The sequence below is a fragment of the Siphateles boraxobius genome, unplaced genomic scaffold (genome assembly GCF_051911475.1).
Source record: "Siphateles boraxobius isolate OS27281-9 unplaced genomic scaffold, OSU_SipBor_1 55, whole genome shotgun sequence".
Classification (NCBI taxonomy): domain Eukaryota; kingdom Metazoa; phylum Chordata; class Actinopteri; order Cypriniformes; family Leuciscidae; genus Siphateles; species Siphateles boraxobius.
Genome location: NW_027509181.1, coordinates 4,846,861 through 4,866,252, shown reverse-complemented (window position 1 = coordinate 4,866,252; position 19,392 = coordinate 4,846,861). Strand labels below are relative to the sequence as shown.

The 19,392-nt window shown below is 41.8% G+C and overlaps 1 protein-coding gene across 2 annotated transcripts in view; it reads left to right on the top strand.

Moving 5' to 3' along the window:
- grid1b (glutamate receptor, ionotropic, delta 1b) overlaps positions 1-19,392 on the top strand; it is an 816,517-nt gene that overhangs the window by 335,092 nt on the left and 462,033 nt on the right. For both annotated transcript variants that reach the window (XM_077205908.1, XM_077205910.1), the window contains exon 3: positions 16,654-16,938. In XM_077205908.1, the coding sequence (XP_077062023.1) occupies positions 16,654-16,938 (285 nt within the window). The remainder of the gene's footprint in view (positions 1-16,653; positions 16,939-19,392) is intronic.

Below are 19,392 nucleotides of genomic sequence, written 5' to 3'. Positions count from 1 at the left end.
AGCTCCGCCCTGGACGCCCGAGGGTCCGACAGCTCCGCCCTGGACGCCCGAGGGTCCGACAGCTCCGCCCTGGACGCCCGAGGGTCCGACAGCTCAGCCCTCGACGCCCGAGGGTCCGACAGCTCAGCCCTGGACGCCCGAGGGTCCGACAGCTTCGCCCTGGATGCCCGAGGGTCCACAGCCTGCTCCGCCCTGGTCACGCCCTCAGCCTGCTCCGCCGTGGCCTCGCCCTCAGCCTGCTCCGTCGTGGACACGCCCACAGCCTGCTCCGCCCTGGCAGTCTGTTCGTCCAGCTCCGCCCATGTTCCATGGCCCAGGTCCGCCATCGCAAGACCCCGGTCCCGATCCCTGCACGGACCTGGCCCGCCATCCCTCCCCCGGGACCGCCTCCGCTCCACCACCCTCCCGAACTATGTCTCTAGTTTTGATGGGCGTCGGGAGCCGCCCATAGAGGGGGGGCTATGTTGTAATGTCTGTCTGTGTTCCCCCGGTCTTTGTGCTTTTGGTTCAGTCCTGTTCAGTTTTCCCGCTCCTCGTTTGTGTTCATGTATACCACGCCCCCTTGTTATCTTGTTTAGCTTGTTTGGCCTTGTATTTAAGCCCTGTGTTTCAGTCCAGTCTTTGTGAGTTCTTGTTGTTGTTGTACCTTGATGTTGGTGGTTCTGTTCCTGAGTCTTGTGCCCTAGCCAGAGTATTTATGTAGTTTGAGTTTATTAAATAAAGTGTGCTGCAATTGGATCCTGCTTCCTCCTTGCTTCCACCTCATCGTGACACACACGTTTTCTTCCCTAATTTTTACATGTTAGTAATTAAATCGTGGAAATATTTAAATTTTTCAAGAACAGAAGATGTACACTATGGGCTTTCTGAGCCTTTGTTTTTTAATCCTCTTATAAAGCTACCATCTAATGTGTCTTGTTTTGTTCCACATTTTTTAAATGCTGGAGTCAGTAAAGTTATGGATTTAATTGATTTGACACAATGTCAGTGGCGAAATGAGTTGTCACTTGCTGCACAGGTTAAATTAAAATCTCTGAGAACTGTGGATAGGATAATTAATTGTATTAGGGATGCTTTGCCCCCTGCATTAATGTCCTGTATAAACTCAGCCCTGGTAGATGGTTTTACACCTCAGAACTTCCCTGAGCTGAAGGTGATCCCTAAAGATGGAGGAGTTGGGGGTAATTTAAACCAGACTACATTGTTGAAGGGATATGGGGATTTGGTTTTTCATAATGTGGCAAAGAAAAATCTTTATTATATTTGTGTTAAATCTGTGCATGTTGGACATTTGCAAGGAAAAACAGATACTAAATGGAGGGATAAGATCTCTATTTGTGATGAAGTTCATCCATCATGGAGAGTATTGTATAAACCTCCTATCTCCAAGCGTTGTGGAGATATTCAGTGGAGAGTACTCCATTGTGCTATAGCCTCAAATAGTTTGGTATCAAAGTTTAATAAGATTGTTCAGTTATGTCCCTTCTGTAATGCTCATGATACTGTTTTTCATATGTTTTTTGAATGTCCAAGACTTGGTCCTTTATTTGTAATACTAGAAAAGTTGATCACAAAATTAGGGTTTTCATATAACAATACCTTGTTTATATTAGGATATAAATATAGAAGGTCATGGCAACAACAATGTGTTCTTGCCAATTTTTTAATTGGTCAAGCTAAGTTAGCCATTTTGAAATCCCACCAGTGTAAAAATACAGGAAAAGAAGTTGATATGGAAGCTATGTTTAGGTCTTTAATAGAATCTCGAGTGACCATTGAGTATACATATTACAAACACACTGATAATGTTGCTTTGTTTGAATGGAGATGGGGTGTGAGAGAGGCACTGGTGACTGTGAGTGCGTATGGAAGTTTAGTTTTTAATTGGTAAAATGGTTGTTGTTTTGTAATGTATTTTGTATAAAAATATTGTCTTAAACCCTAAACTGCTTTAAATAAAAGGGGTTTAAAAGTCTCTCTCTCTCTCTCTCTCTCTCTCTCTCTCTCTCTCTCTCTCTCTCTCTCTCTCTCTCTCTCTCTCTCTCTCTCTCTCTCTCTCTCTCTCTCTCTCTCTCTCTCCTTCTCTCTCTCTCTCTCTCTCTCTCTCTCTCTCTCTCTCTATATATATATATATATATATATATGGAATTTTGTAAGTTTTATGTTGGACTTGACTATTGCGGTGCTCTTTTGACTGGACTTCCAACATGTGCAATCAAATGACCCAGAATACAGTAGCACGACTGGTCTTTAACAAGCCAAAGAAAGCCTACGTCACACCTCTATTTATCTCTCGGCACCCTCCTAACTTCACTCTCTCTCACAAGAAGCCTACTGTTGGTAAATGAGTACCATCACAGAGAGGCACAATATCGCTTTCCAGAATATTTGTGTTCATTGCTGGTGGAATGATCTTCCAAACCCTAGACAGCCAAATCCCTGACACTATTCAATAAACAGCAGAAAATTCTTCTTTTCTGTGAACACTTCATCCTGCAAAAAAAAAAAAAAAACATCTCCTTCTGTGCTTTCACTATTCCTTAATCTCTCTGTATTCTATGTTGTACTATATTGAACGATGTCTAAAACTTTGTATCACTAGCTGTTTTCGTAATTGTTGCCTCCTTAAGATTAATCGTTTCAGTTATTCCTCATTTTTAAGTCGCTTTGGATAGAAACATCTGCTAAATGAATAAATGTAAATCCCTGGTTGGAAATATGGAAACTTTGGGTTTGGCCTTTGAATAGAGCTTAATGATTAATTCTGGTCTTTCGTCAGAGACTTTGGAGACTACTTTAAATGCAAGAGCTGGTATTACAAGAAGGCTGTATACTAATTGGTGGTAATTTGGCTTAGAGAGTACAATTTGTGTCAGTTCAGTGCTGGTATTCCTTCATGAGTGTTTTCTGCTGGTGCTGCCCCAGCTAAATGTGGTTCTGGTTACTACTGAACATGCTCCAGTTGATGTTTCTTTGGGGAGGTTTTCACTTGTTTCTTGTTTCATCCATGCCAACTGAGACCTTTCCATCCTGCTAAAATCCATAAGGTCCCTGGCAACTAACTCTATGAACTTTGAAAAATCCATTAATTGGTTCCTGCAAACACGACTTGGTTCCTAGGCAAACTCCTAAAAAATCCTGTGCCCTAACGTCCGGAAATGCATAAACCTATATTAGAGCCTGTCTGTCTGATCCGTTCCAGTTTTGGTGCAATCTTACAGCTAGTGAATGGATGTAAGTGATGTAAGTGTATGTATGATGTATGTAATATGTAAGTGGTCGATGGGCATCCAAGGCTACAGTTTAATTTGTTCAGCAAGATTCAGACTGTTATGTCGCCATGACTAGTTGGCAGTAGCGAAAAATTACCTTAGCATAATGCAACACGTATTTGATTTGCATTATAATTGCAAAATAACAGTGAACTGAGCTAGAAGTGTTTTTACTTGCATAGAGCAGTCTATGTTTAAGGCCTAACTGCTTCATTTTAAAATACCCCACACACTAAAGGGTTGCTTGTAATCAACAGTTCACCTCAAGAGCTACTGTATGTCAATCAGTCTAATGAACTTGATAATGCTGGAAAAAAAAATCAGAGAAAGGGACAGTTAGATTATTATGCATTGTAACACCTTTTTTGTAATCATATATTTTTCACATAGTTTTTTTTTTTAGAAGTATTACATCGAAGTTGATTTAATTTTTTAAAGTTAGATTTTTAGTGCCATTGCTGTCTTGCACTTAATGAGTATTCAGTGTTGTTTTGTGTTTTTCACTTCAATAGTCTCTGCAAGTTGATTATCTGCCATGATTTCTTCTCTAGCCAGTGCCTCAAAATGACATTTCAATATCTCTCCTCTAAGAACCGAGTTACTCTGAGAAGCATCCATCTATTGATCGGCATTGTATTACATTTTTCTTTCTTTTTCTTCCATGCTGTTAGAGAGGTTTGAGTTTTACGAGAATAAAACTTTGGCTCTTCTAAACACTTTTCAAAAAATTACTGAACAACATGAAATCCAAATTTACCCCATTTACTTTCTTAATACACCTTCTCGGATCTTATTCAATACATCAGTGCATGTTATTCAAAAGAAAAGTTTGTCTCTGTAATCTTTCATCAAAATGTAATAACTTTGCTTCTAAAACTACTTTCCTTTTTATGCCACAAATCCCTCTTAGTTGTCAGCCCCTTTTTTTCAACCGACCGGCTCCTTTCTGCTTTAGAATGCCCATTTTTCATGGTCCAATGAATTCTAAATGGATAAAATCAAGTCCTGCCCTACCTTTATCCTCACTGAATATCCCTTTTTTTTTTTTTTTTTTACTTAGAATTAGCTTTCGGAAGTATATGTTTTAAATTGTGTTTTAAAGAGCAAAGCATCTCAATGTTTTTTCTTCATTTAACAATCAAAACAATTGCCTGGGTTTATTAATAGTGCATCAGTAGTGTTCTCCTAGGCTCTGTTTTTTTTATTTATTTTTTTATTGTGATGCTACAGATTGGAGTGTGTTTGAAGCTGCAGTTGGCAATCAGTTTACTGAGACCTTTACAGCATATAAGTTTCTGCAAAGATATATTCCCACTATTACTCATAAGAAATATAATAATGACCAAGCTCTCACCAATTATTAAACATGTATACTGCCATCCAAAGGCAAAGTGTAGTAACTACACGTTTGGTCAAAATTTAGTTATGGCCTGAAATGGGCTTTGTCAAGTCAAGTCAACTCACCTTTATTTATATAACGCTTTTTACAATTCAGATTGTTTAAAGCAGCTTTACAGAGATAACAGGAAAATATTGATGTAATAATATTGTTAAAAGTAAACCTAAATGTCCCCAACTAAGCAAGCCAAAAGCCAATGGCGACAATGGCGAAGAAAGGCAAAAGTGGCAATGAACCAAAACTCCATCAGGTGACAGAATGGAGAAAAAAACCTTGAGAGAAACCAGGCTCAGTCGAGGGGCCAGTTCTCCTCTGGCCAACGAACGAACAGTGTATGATTTGATCGGAACATTATATTATGCCGTTCATCTAGTTGAAGACTGGAGGCACCACTCCGGTATGGAGACGAGTTTGTTGAGGATCAGTGCCGATGGCTGTCGTGTTGATGAGGCCTTCACATGGGAGAGTCTAGTTGACACAATCTCTGCTGACACTTCAGGAAGGCGTTGTGGACGTGCACCATCTTATCTGGATACAGCCTGGATCCGGCTGATTACAGTTAACTTCGGAATAAACAGAAAGACTAAAATTAGCGTATATGCCATTCTTTTTATGATGTAGTGAGTACATCAAGTGTTATAGTAAGTGTTCCTGGTTTCCGGCTGACCTAATTTATGCAGCCTAATAATCATTTAGCTGATTTGAATAATAGGAATGTATATTGTTCTATGTGTATGCCAGGTTGAAGAGATGTGTTTTTAATCTAGATTTAAACTGACAGAGTGTGTCTGCCTCCCGGACAATGTTAGGAAGACTGTTCCAAAGTTTAGGCGCTAAATAGGAAAAGGATCTACCGCCAGGAGTCGATTTTGATATTCTAGGCATTATCAACTGGCCAGAATTTTGAGATTGCAATAGACGTGAAGGACTATGATGCGTTAGGAGCTCGCTCAAGTACTGGGGAGATAAGCCATTTAGTGCTTAGTAAGTAATCAGCAATATCTAAAAATGTATACAATGTTTAATAGGGAGCCAATGCAGTTTTGACTTTGTGAAATCTGTTCTGTCTTATGACAAAGTTTCATGGTTAAACTTTGTCCCGTTTCCGAGAAACGAGAGTGTCAAATTGTTTAATTTGCAGTAACTTCAAAATCCATGCTAATACCAAGGCAAACCGCAGTAAGAGATGTTACTGCATTCTAGCTTTGTTTTCATGACTTTGACACCACAGATACTGGGGTCTGCCTTTGTATCCCGAAGGGGATTGTGACACTGTTTGCCCTGATCGTAACGCTCACACAGAACCAACAAGCCAACCACAATCGTGCGGCAAAATGATGGTTGAACTTGCATTAAAACACAAATATTCAAAGACGGGTAGCCTAAGGAAGATAGCAAAATATTAACTCCTAGCAAGGAAATTGACAACTTTATAATCAGTTAATCAGTTATAAACATTCACTAGCCAGCCATTAGCAAATTAGAGAGACATTTTAGATACCTGCACTGCTCAATTGAATGTAAAGATAATCCGAATTATAATTGCGTTGATGTTGGTTGATTCGGACATCTCTCCAAGCTTCAGGCAGCTAATCCAATTGTAGTGACAGATGTTTCTCCTTCAAAAGTTAGAATTGTTAGGCAAAGTTAGCTAAAAGTTAGCTGTGCACCTGGCAGCAACATCCACAATTTGCAAACAAATTTGCAATTTGTTTTGGTTAATCGCATGCCATGTCAGCCTTAAAGTGACATCAATAAAATTTTGCTTTTGCAATTTGCTTTTGCAGTAGTGTTTTAGTTGTTTAAGGTCATACAAAGGCACAGTGCAGTATCTGCATTTTGGGGGTCAAAGGTCACATCAGTGGTCATGTTTTTTGTCTATAAAAAATTCTTCCTAAGAAGGCATTAAATGAAAGCATTACCACTAATCTACCCACAACAAGTTTGACTGGCTAGTGTAAAAACTTTAAAGGCATTTTCTCAGTTTCATTGTTTGCATAGTTACTGCACTTTTGCCTTTGTAGGGCAGTAAAGTACTCAACATCTGGCAGAAGATGTGAACATCTTTTACTGCAGGTTTGAGAAGTCTGTCAGCCTGCCATTAACATCTCTCATACTGCCTTCATGTGCTCCTACTTTTTTGAATCCCAATCATCCATTTCTCCCTCCATGCCTTCATCTACCTCTTCTACCTCCATTCCAGCTTTCACAATCTGCGAGGAAGATGTTAGAAAGCTTTTCAAAGGACAAAACATTCGGAAGGCCTCTGAGCCTGATCAAGTGTTCCCCTCTTGCCTGAAATGTTATGCAGAGTTGGCTGCCATTTTTACCCGATATTTACTTAGAAAAAATAATCATTACATTGAGTCAGGTCCCATCATGCTTCAAGCAATCTATTATCTTCCCTGATCCTAAAAAAGCTTGCAACTCAAGCCTGAATGATTATAGAGCAGTTAACCTCAGTAGTTATGAAATGTTTTGAGAGACTGGTATTGGCATACCTGAAGGTTGTTACAGGCTCACTGCTGGATCCGTTCCAGTTTTCATACAGATCAAATAGGTCAGAGGAAGATGCACAGAACATGGGACTGCAAACTCTCCGGGGTCTTATGCATGCATTCTCTTTGTGGATTTTAGAACACAACAATACAACTGTAACAATGGTTCAATATGAGGGATGAAAGAAGACAAGGGTCGGCGTAACGGGGACTCGTACACTTTATTAAACAAAAACAAAAATAAAGAAAAGGTGCGCCACATGCGCATTCACCGTAGACACGTCTACAGCACAGTTCATAAATACTCTTGCCTGCTGACACAGCTCTCAGTCCACTTTTATCAAACTCTTCCCGTTGTATAAACTCAGTCCATTCATAAAACTCTTTCCAATGGGTATCCTCAGTCCGTTTGTCAGCCAGCAGGTTGTGAGTGTTTGGCACGAGTCCCCAGTCCTTCTCTCTCCCGCTCTCTTGCACCAGCCAGTTTATATGTGGTCTCCCCACGCCAATTACTGCAATCAGACACAGGTGTTCGTCATTTTGCACTTGACCTACTTACTTACTGCTCGGCTCCTCCCTCACTCTCCCACTGCAAACTCCGCTAAACCACGCCCTCCTCATCCCACACCCCCACCGCCCGACTCAGGCTGGGGAGCCATCCGGCCTGCATTTGCTTTTTGGTCTTAGGTCTCGGAGAGGTCGCAACTGCTTCAGTCTTATCAATTTGGGGACGCACCTGTCCATGACCCAAGTGGAAGCCCAGATACCTAACCTCCACACGGCCAACCACACATTTCTTTGGGTTGGCCGTGAGCCCGGCCCCTCGCAGCGCCCCGAGGACAGCCCGCAAATGCTGCATATGACGCTGCCAATCATTACTATAGATGATAATATCATCCAATTAAGCAGCGGCATATGCAGCATGCGGCCGGAGAATTCTGTCCATCAGGCGCTGAAAGGTCGCCGGAGCCCCGAACAAGCCGAAAGGAAGAGTTATAAATTGGTGTAATCCAAACGGCATTGTGAAGGCGTTTTTTTTTTCTCTGGACATTGGAGTTAAGGGAATCTGCCAATATCCCTTCGTTAAATCCAGTGTAAATAAAATCGAGCAGTGCCGATCCGATCAAGCAACTCGTCAACCCGAGACATTGGATACGCGTCGAATTTCGACACAGCATTCACCTTGCGATAATCCACACAGAACCGAACTGAGCCGTTGGGTTTTGGAACCAAAACGATCGGGCTTGCCCAGTCACTGTTGGATTCTTCTATAACCCCCATGTCCAGCATAGCCTTCAATTCATCCTGAACTACTTTCTTTTTATGTTCAGGCAAGCGATATGGCCGGCTGCGTACTACTATACCCGGCTCAGTCTCAACGTGGTGCTGAATGAGGTTCATTCGGCCAGGCAGGGGCGAGAACACATCAGCAAACTCTGTTTGTAAATTACATATATCAGTGAGTTGGGACGGTGAGAGGTGATCTCCACCAGGGGCCAGAGCGAGTGATTGAGACTTTGAATTTGCTTCTGGACCCAGATCCTCCTCCCCACTCACTACCGTTGCCAACATAACTGATTCCAACTCATTCCATTTTTAAAGGAGATTGAGGTGGTAAACCTGATGTGCCCCTCCCCTGTCCTTACGAATAACCTCATAGTTGAGATCCCCGACTCGCCGTGTGACCTCAAAGGGTCCTTGCCACTTCGCGAGTAATTTAGAACTGGACGTGGGGAGTAGTACAAGTACGTTATCTCCCGGTGCATATTCGCGTAGTCTAGCCCCCCTGTTGTACAGCCGACTTTGTTTGTCCTAGGCCTGTAACAAATTCTCCATAGAAAGCCGCCCCAAAGTGTGGAGTTTTGTTCTCAGGTCCATGGCATATTGAATTTCATTTTTGCTATCCGAAGGTCCGTCCTTCCAAGTTTCCCTAAGCACATCCAGCACCCCGCGGGGCTGACGCCCATAAAGAAGCTCGAAGAGGGAAAACCCCGTGGAGGCTTGGGGGACCTCGCGTACAGCGAACAAGAGGGGTTCTAGCCACTTATCCCAATTGTTGCCGTCTTCCTGCACGAACTTCCGAATCATTGATTTCAACGTGCGATTAAAACGTTCCACCAGTCCGTCTGTTTGTGGGTGATAGACGCTGGTGCGAATCAATTTAATGCCCAATAATTCGTAAAGTTCGCGAATAGTGAGTGACATAAACAGCGTGCCTTGTACGGTGAGAATCTCCTTTGGGATTCCCACCCGGGAGATTAATTGAAACAGCACACTCGCTACGCTCTTGGCAGAAATATTGCGAAGCGGCACTGCTTCTGGGTAAAGCGTTGCATAATCCACTAGGACTAATGCAAAGCGATGCCCTCGTGCGGATCGTTCTAATGGCCCGATGAGGTCCATACCAATTCTCTCGAATGGGACCTCCATTAAAGGAAGGGGGCACAACGGTGCTTTTGGGTTGGCTGGTGGGTTTACCAACTGACATTCACGACAAGACGCGCACCACTTGCGAACGTTCTCTTGTATGCCCGGCCAAAAAAATCGGGTCATTAGACGATTTAGTGTAGCTGTTTGCCCTAAATGCCCAGCCATCGGATTACAATGAGATGCAACAATTACAATTATTAGTTCCGAAAAGCCGTCGGGAAATGCTTTTCCAGGCGGCTTTTCGGAACTAATAATTGTGTTGTATCTTGCTTTGTCTGGGCGTCCTGGGTCACCCGATACAACTTATCTTTTATAATTGCAAAATAAGGCAATAAGACTTCGGGCGGTGGCACTGGACCCACTGCGCGGTCCTCCGGGGGAGCCACGCCACGAACTGCTCCAGTACCACCTGGTCGATAATTGCCTCGACGTCACGTTCTTCGGCCATCAGCCATTTGCGGCACGCGCGAAGACGAAGGGCCGACCAGACTCCCCGACCTCAAGGGTCTGGAACCGCTGTTTGCTTTGCTCAGGGGTCCGGCCGACCCACTGTAAGATGGCGCACTTGAGGTCTCGATAGACCAAGAGGTTCGGGACTGGCAATTGCTGTGTAGCGATCTGTGCCTCTCCGGACAGCAGCGGGATCAACCGCACTGGTCAGTCCCCGGACGGCCAGCCCCAGGCCTCGGTTGTTCTCTCGAAGAGGTCGAGAAACGCTTCCGGGTCGTCCTGTCGACCCATCTTGTGGAGCGGTATGGTCTGGGCCGAGGCTGCCGTTAATGGTCCGGCCCGTCCCTCCCGGTCCATCCAGCTCCGGAACAGCTCGCGGTCTTCCTGCTGGGCGCAGAGGAGCGCCTCGAACCGGAACTCCTGTTCCTCCTTCACGGCCAGCAGGGCACGATGTTGTTCCTGGTGTAGACCCGCGAGCCCGTGGATGACATCCGCAAATGGCGACGGAGACTTTCTGGCGGCGGCTTCTTCTTCCATCCCGGGTTTCGGCACCAGTGTAACGATGGTTCAATATGAGAGATGAAAGAAGACAAGGGTCGGCGTAACGGGGACTCGTACACTTTATTAAACAAACACAAAAATAAAGAAAAGGTGCGCCACATACGCCTTCACCGTAGACACGTCTACAGAACAGTTCATAAATACTCTTGCCTGCTGACACAGCTCTCAGTCCACTTTTATCAAACTCTTCCCGTTGTATAAACTCAGTCCATTCATAAAACTCTTTCCAATGGGTATCCTCAGTCCGTTTGTCAGCCAGCAGGTTGTGAGTGTTTGGTACGAGTCCCCAGTCCTTCTCTCTCCCGCTCTCTTGCACCAGCCAGTTTATATGTGGTCTCCCCACGCCAATTACTGTAATCAGACACAGGTGTTCGTCATTTTGCACTTGACCTACTTACTTACCGCTCGGCTCCTCCCTCACTCTCCCACTGCAAACTCCGCAAAACCACGCCCCCCTCATCAACAACCATCTCTGATACTCATAATTTTAAATTCAGTCAGTTTACTGTGTGAAATTCCATCTGTAACTGGATTACAAACTTTCTCACTGATAGAGTGCAGAAGGTTAAACTGGGAGTATTTACATCCAGCACAAGCACCCTCAGCTTTGGTGCCCCTTAAGGGTGCGTGCTCTGCCCTCTATTATTTTCCATATACACAAACAACTACACTTCCTCAGATTCTTGTCAAGTTCTTAAAATGTGCTGATGACACTACAGTCATACAACTTATTTGGGATGGAGATGAGTCCATATATATGCAGCAGGTGGACCAGCTCTAATTTGTGGTTTAGACACAATGACCTGCAATTAAACATCAGCAAGACTGCAGAGAAGATTGTTGATTTAAAGAAAAATCCTTCCTGTTTGTCTCCACTCATAATTAACGGTTGTAGAGTGACCAGCACTGAATCCTAAAAGTTTCTTGGCACTACCATCTGCAGGGATCTGAAGTGGGAGAGGAACATTGTCCTTATCGTCAAAAAAAGCACTGCAGAGGATGCACTTCCTCTGTCATTTAATGAAGTATAACATGTCAAGGGAAATTATGTGAAAATTCTACAGGGCTATGATTGATTCTGTCCTGTGTTCATAATTTATTGTTTGGTACTTCTCTGCCACCCAATGGGAAAGACACAGACTTCAGAGACTTGTTATGATGGCAGAACACATTATTGGGTCTGACTTGCCCTCCCTGCAGGATCTCTAGTTTTCCTGTGTCAAGAATAGTTAGTGACCCCTCATGTCCTGCATACAGTTTTTAATAATTATGAAGATCACAACCAGTGGTAACAAAGCCACAATTTTTAGAGTCTTTAAGAAAATGCAACACTATGAAGCTAATATTTAGGGTTACCAGTTTTTAAAGAGAAGGGAAAATACACCACCAGTGCCATTGGACCTAGATCAGTAATACATTAAAGGGCAGCCTAGACAACTGATTAGACTCTAATTAGATTTTGAGCCGATAGCTGGGTCTTAGCCTTAAGGGTCACATTGCCTTTAGGACCAACAATCTAAGAATGTGTCAGACATAATGACTTTTCAACTCGTTCGAGAAATTGTGCACGTGCTACATCCATGATTATATGGGACTTGTTTTTTTATTTTTATTATTAAGTATTATACTATTATATACTAACTCACTTGGGTATCACCCCATTAAAACATTTGATTAAATAGGAGCGATATGAATGTGAAAGAAGCTAGAGGGTAAATATTGTTTTGTCTCCATGGTGCTTGATTCTTGGCATTGCTCCTGCAGCTGAATAAAAAGCACAGCAGTTATTTAAGAGCCCAAAACAAGTGGAATTCAGTCAGCTGTTTGGTTGTGTTTTTTTATTTTATTTTATTTTTTATTTTAATGTAGGGTCGATAAACAGGTTACTTTCGTGGCCCTGAGGATGCAGAGAGTTCACTTTACACAAAACCAAGAAATTTAATTAAGACGAAGTCAAATTAAACTCAACTGGTCTTGATTAATACAAAAGCAGACAATGAGTCTGTCTCTTTATATTTTGTCAGCGATTAAGCATTAAAACCTTGCTGAAGCAAAGTTCCTTTTATCTCAGAAAAAAAACAACCTCTTTCATTCTTTTATGATGTACTGTTCTAGATTTTAATCTAAAAATTAATTAATTAATGGCTTTAAGATTATTTCAAAATTAGAAAATGGACTTCTCACAATCCACACAAAGAGAATTATGCGTAGGGGCTGGTTGTTATGGCCAAAATTGTGATGGTATGATGATTTTCTATTACACACAGTTTAGATCATGACATTGTTATCTTTGCTGTAAATTGATAAAATGAATGACTGAATACTAAATAATAGCATGGCAATGTCCAGGTTTCAATAATTCAGTTAAATAGTTTACACATGAAAGGTACTTTATTTCATTTGATTATTGTGGCGAGCAGGACGAGGTCGAGGGACGTGAGAGAACGACACGAGTCCGGTGGGTCTCACAGGTGTCGTTCATCATTAATCACACCACCGGCCTCGCGCCGTTCTCTCACGTCCCTTGTCCTGCTCGCCACAATATTTTTTTTTCTTTTGGAACTTGATGGAAACAAATGGAAATGTGTTCTATAATAATGCAGCAAACTGTGAGACAAAACTCCACTCTTGTTCTGATCATCATCCCACCCAGTTGTACTTGTACCTGTTACTTCATTGTTATTTTATTATCTTAAATGCTTGATTAACTCGTGCATCCTTTGTACACATCTAATTGAAACTCCAGATTTGCCTTGTCTGCAGAGAATAAAGGTCTGTGATGTAACTTCTGGACATCAGTGTATCTCAATGCACACTTGAAATTATTCACTTCTTACTCTTTTTCAAAGATACAGTGGCTATTGACTGAACATAACTGAAAAAAGACAAAACTGAAGTGTTATGTTTTCAAAACTGTTCTAATCTTCAAAATTGTACATTCAATAATTGTCCCCACAGCAATGGCTTATAAAATCTAAATGTGTAAAACTAAAACTATGAAGCTATATGTTGTTGTCCGTGTTTGAATTAATGCATTATCTGTTAAAGTGCTAGGGTGTTGTGGGTGGTTAATTTTCTGGTCTCTAAATATGGTTTGGGCTTCTCTTTCTTCAATTAAGCCTGTTTTTCTTTCTTTCTTTTTTTGCCCACTTTGTTGTCTACCAAAAATTTTTTGATCTAAAGTGTCTGTAACGTATGTAACCCTCGTTCCCTGAGAAGGGAATGGAGACATTACGTCAGTGACTGACGAATGAGCTTTCGCTTACATATTTGAGTATTACAAAACGAGCCAATGGCAAGGAAATGCCACGGGTCTGCGGAATTTGCATAGCGTATGTAAGGAACTCAGCTTTTTGGAAATATTAATAATCAATAATATCTTGTTATTATTAATTATAAATATTTGGGTCAGTTAATTGGATTAACTTTATGTGGCTGAATTAATATTACAATCAATTAATCAGTTCTTCCAACGAACTCTTTTGATTATTAATTTATTCTAAGAAAAGGGTATCTTCCATGGCCACCGAAGAATAATTATTTCTTCGCCTGTACAGTACTTTGAGCCAGTAGCAAAAACCGTGATCGTAAATCATTTTGTCCAGATAGCTATAACACATCCACACTGCATTCTAGAAGAAGGTGATGTACATCAAAGTGTGAGTCATTAAATGAGCATTAATTAGGTAGGAGGCATGATACAGGTGAGGTTACATTGATCGTTAGTTGGTTGTATACCAGGATACATACCATAATATATACCTAATAGTACACGAGACAGTAAACCATTTACACTGTTTCTTTCACAGTTTTATGCATGTTCATTTATAGATCAGTTAGTCTATGATTAATGCAGCAAAGTCTGTTTTAAAGTGGTTTCTGTTTCATAGTCTCTCTCTTGAGTATGTGGCCACATTCCTCGGAGGTCGTAAAATCTCCTTATCATGCCCTGTAACATGACACTGTTTCTGCCCTTGTGTTTGTTCATTTGGGCTGTTGAGGAGTTTCATAAACCTTTGTATATAATGCATAATTAGTATGTGTCTGATTGGTCCATACCCTACACGTAACTCCGCCCTACCTCGTGGGTATATAAGAACGCTAAATAAGTACGCTGGCAATATGCAGTTATGTTACCTGCTGAGGAGCTGAAACTGAACTCAGGCGGTTCCAGTGGTACAGCGGAAGTGGCAGGGAGTGGGTTACCCTCGGTGGGGCAGCGAGGTGAAATGACATGTAACGTGGGAGGCGGAGCGTCCCGGTGGGGGGACTCGGAAACGGGTTCACTCGGACTCTCGCATATCAGCCAGGTTGACCCATTGGTGTCTCTCCTGGACCACTGCTGTGGACATCACCTGATCAAGGGAGCGTGCGGTCACCTTCGTCGCCCAGAGAGTGAGGTCGGTGGCGGCACGTAGCTCATCAAAGAGCCCTTGGTCAGCTCCACCCTCGTGCATGTCCCTGAGCATCCTGGCCTGGTAGACCTGAAGGATGGCCATGGCATGCAGTGAGGCTTGCCCTGCAGCTCTTTATGATTTTCGCCACCAAGGTAGAGGAAAACCTACAGGCCTTGGAGGGGTGTACCCAGTGTACCCTTTATCCACGGCCCCGTCAAGGGTAGAGAAGGCGGAGAAGGTCGCCGAATGATCATGGGAAGATAATGGGGACTTCCATGATTTTGTGACCTCCTCATGCACCTCCAGGAAGAAAGGAACTGGGGGGGGGGGGGGGGGGGTGGTGCATGCTTTCCCGGGCCGCCACGAACATCGGACTATCCACTCTAGTCCGATGTTTGTGGCGGCCCAGGAAAGCATGGCTGTCTATTCCGTGTTGGACTCGGACAATACTGGCACACCCTGAAGGCGACAGCACAGCCAAATCTTCATCCTCGGAAGTCCCCGAGGGTATATAATCTAGTGAGGTCACCGGAGTCTTGATGGAGTCTTGATGGTCATGTTCCCGCAATGATGAACACATGAATAATCCCACATGAATAATCTGCAAACGCTGCCTTAGCATGCTTTAAGCCCAGACACGCAAGACAATGCTCGTGACCATCAGATGACAACACCGAATAACCACATCTTTTAAAAGATGCACAGATCAGCCGGCAGGAATGTGAAACTCGCTGGAAAACGCTGTCACACCAACACAGACTGGAGAGCTGGTCGTCTTGTAGAAACTCGAAGTAGACACTCAGAGAAACAGGCTTGCAGGAGTGAAAAGGACCTCTTGGCTCCGAAGCAGAAACATAACTGCATATTTCCAGCATACTTCCTTATATACCCACGAAGTAGGGTGGAGTTACGCTATGCAAATTCCGCAGACCCATGGTATTTCCTTGCCGTTTTGTATTACCCGAAGGTGATAGGCTTTCTAAGCATGCTAAGGCAGCATTTGCAGATTATTCATGTGGGATTATTCATGTGTTGTAACCAATACAGCGGTGCTGCGGTCAAGACTCAGTGACCTCACTAGAGGTAGAGTCCCCTCTGCCACACCCCAATCTATCCCCTCCATGAGAGGTGATCATAAGGGGGATGAGAATTCTCCATTTAAAATGGTTTTAGCCAGGCGAGAAACGTTACCTGAGTTTGATGAAACTGCCAAAAACACAACCAAATGATTTCTAAAGTTCATAGATTTAGAGCCAAATTTTGTCTCACCCACAGAACAGACCACTTACTCACTTCGCACAACTCAATGAGTCATCAAAAATGAATAACCTCTTCAAAAATATTACAGTCGCCCCATCCTTATCCTCTTTTATGTAAAAAAAAATATGGGGAATATTTTATGCTAACTTCTGCTAACTTGCATATTGAGGTTTTTCGCATTGAATAAAAGACAAAAAAGAGGAAGGTATCCGCTATAGAGGAATTGCACATTTGTTTCTTATACACTATTCTAACAGCTAGGCTGTATTTCAACACTGTTACTAGCAGGGCCGAGTGTTTTGATGTCCATTGTTTCTGCTCATTCTCTTTGGTTCTTGCTAAGTACACAAACTCATAATTTCTTTTTTTTTTCTGTGATTTTGCAGCATGTGAACTTATGACGCAAGGGATCCTGGCTTTGGTCACATCTACAGGCTGTGCCTCGGCCAGTGCTTTACAGTCCCTGACAGATGCCATGCACATACCACACCTTTATGTCCAGAGAAACACTGAAGGATCACCCCGGACCGCGTGCCAACTCAATCCAAGTCCTGATGGAGAGCAATACACCCTTGCAGCACGACCCCCTGTCCGTCTAAGTGATGTCATGTTGACGCTAGTTGGTGAGCTGCGCTGGCAGAAGTTCATCGTCTTCTATGATAGTGACTATGGTAAGTCACTAATTGCAGCAGAGGAAATCCTGCTTTTGAGAACTAAATCAAATAAATCTTACATATAACTTAGAGGTTATGTTTTCTGGAAAAATTAATGCTGAGCATTTGTTGTGGTATGATTCCATGTGATAACAAGTGATTGATTAAGGTTGAGTTCACACTACCTGTGATAAAAAATAAAATAAAAAACTGGAGAGTTGGTTTGTAGTAACATGCATTGCTAAGTCGAGTGGATCTCTTGTAAACTATCGGCATACAGAATGAGTACTGTCTGCTCACTTTGTGGAGGCAAATCATATTTTCAGTAACAAAATGACACAATGTGAACTACTGGTGTGTCACAATGTTAATGAGCAGTGTATAATATTGACTAGTTATTTATAATGACATTAAGGATTTTGTTTGTGTATTTTTTGTTTATTTATTAACATTAATATTGGTAACATTTTGCAATAAGGTTTATTTTTTTTAACATTAGTTCACGCATTAGTTAACATGAACTAACTATGAACAATATATTTATGTAACGGTAGTACAAAACACGAAGGACTTTTTCCCTTGTGATACAAGTAACCGATATACACAAATCCCATAAAAGTGCAAAATTTAAGTAGCAGTTTTAAAAACTATACACGGTAAAATGTATGACCAGGAAGGCGAAAACATACACAGTAAATGTAGCTTACTACTCCAGTTCAATGGCTAGGTGGAATGTTACAATAGGCACCTCCTGGCTGGACAGAAAATAAACAGTGAGAGACTATAACACGAATATCTAGCACAGCACACAGTCACACTTAAGATTTACACAGCAAAAGCAAATAGCAGGTATAATTACGTACAGGTATAAGCATTGCAAAATGAACCCCACACATTATGAGATACAATTCTACAACTATATTAGTTCTACCAGAAAGACTCGGGAGATGTAATGATGTAACAAAGCATTCATTTAATTTAATTTATTGACAGCCCAGCAAGCAATTATTTAGCAAGTTCTTTGGCGTAGGCCCCATCTGTAGTTCATAATCCGAGGGTAGCGGATCTGAATTTCCTGCCTGAAGACGAAAGCAGGGGCACAGCCGAAAGGCTGGAGACACTGTCAAAAGTCCTTTACTCATGACCCAGCCCACCCCGCGCTCGTCGTGCACACGGAAGACGCTAACGGCAAGAAAGTAGTAGACTGCAGTTGCACACACAATTCACGGCTTTGGACAGTTTCCAGTACTCTCCAAAAGGCCTGTGGTGGAACCGGAACCCTTGATCCAAGCTGCGAAACAGGGGCAGGGAAATAAATTCTAAACAGATACACGTCAGTGCCAACTCATTCGTAAGTACACTCTTATCCCAAATTAGTTGACTTTACTAGAAATTCGCGAGGAAATCTGTTGCCTTAAATCATTTAAGTTTTTACACGAGGTAAAACTTAATGGGTTAAGTTGTATTAACAGTACCTTAAGTCAATGCAGTAGACAAATCAAGTTTGCTTTAGTAGTCATTACTCAAAATCATTACTGAACATAATTTGTATCCTTGTGTCATGTTGTTTAAACTAAGTATTTTAAGTTAAACATGCAAAGAAATATATAACAAATATTAAGAGAAACATTACTTTTTACAACTTATAATAATTTATTCATATAAATAATGTTATTTTTTGTCCTTTATTATATTTTGACTATGAGATTATTGTATTTAAATACATTTGTTTTAACAAACTGGAAGGGAAGAAATTAAACAATACATTTCAATGTTTTAATGCAATTTATTTTAATAAAACATTGCAAAGTAACACTCCAATGTGTTATTGCAGCTATAACCATTAAACAGATATTAAAACTGCTAGGTAACAATTCCAACTTGTTTAGTGAAGGAATATGACACCGCATTCATATTATCTGTGACATCCTTGAGAAAAACTGTGTACACTTCCACTGCATCTTCACAAGAACCTGTAAAATAAAAGAACAAAAGAAAACCTTTAGCACAACTCAGTTGGAATTTATATGTAGCCCACCACAAATCCACAACCAACCTCTTCCTAACTTTAGTACTACTACTACTAAAAGTATGACCTCGTCCACTGAAAAGTTCTCTAAGTTACCACAATTGAAGCAATAAATCACTAATGTACAACTTTAACAAACACCATTTCGAATTGACCATTTTGAATATTCAACAGAGATAAGCTAGCCTCAGTCACAAGCATGCAGACACGTGCTAACATTGTAAACTGTCAACATTCACGTTAGCACTATGTTAACTTTACCGTTTAGCTAACTTCTTGTCACCGGACCACTCATTTGGTCGGTCAATTTTCCAGGAAAGCTAATGTTACTTACAAATACTTTGTTTAAACACTCACCATTCGACTTGAAGCAATGTTTATTTCAAAAACCAACAGCCTTCTTCACAGCCACGACGGTGCCAGGAGCGGGCACTTCTTCATTC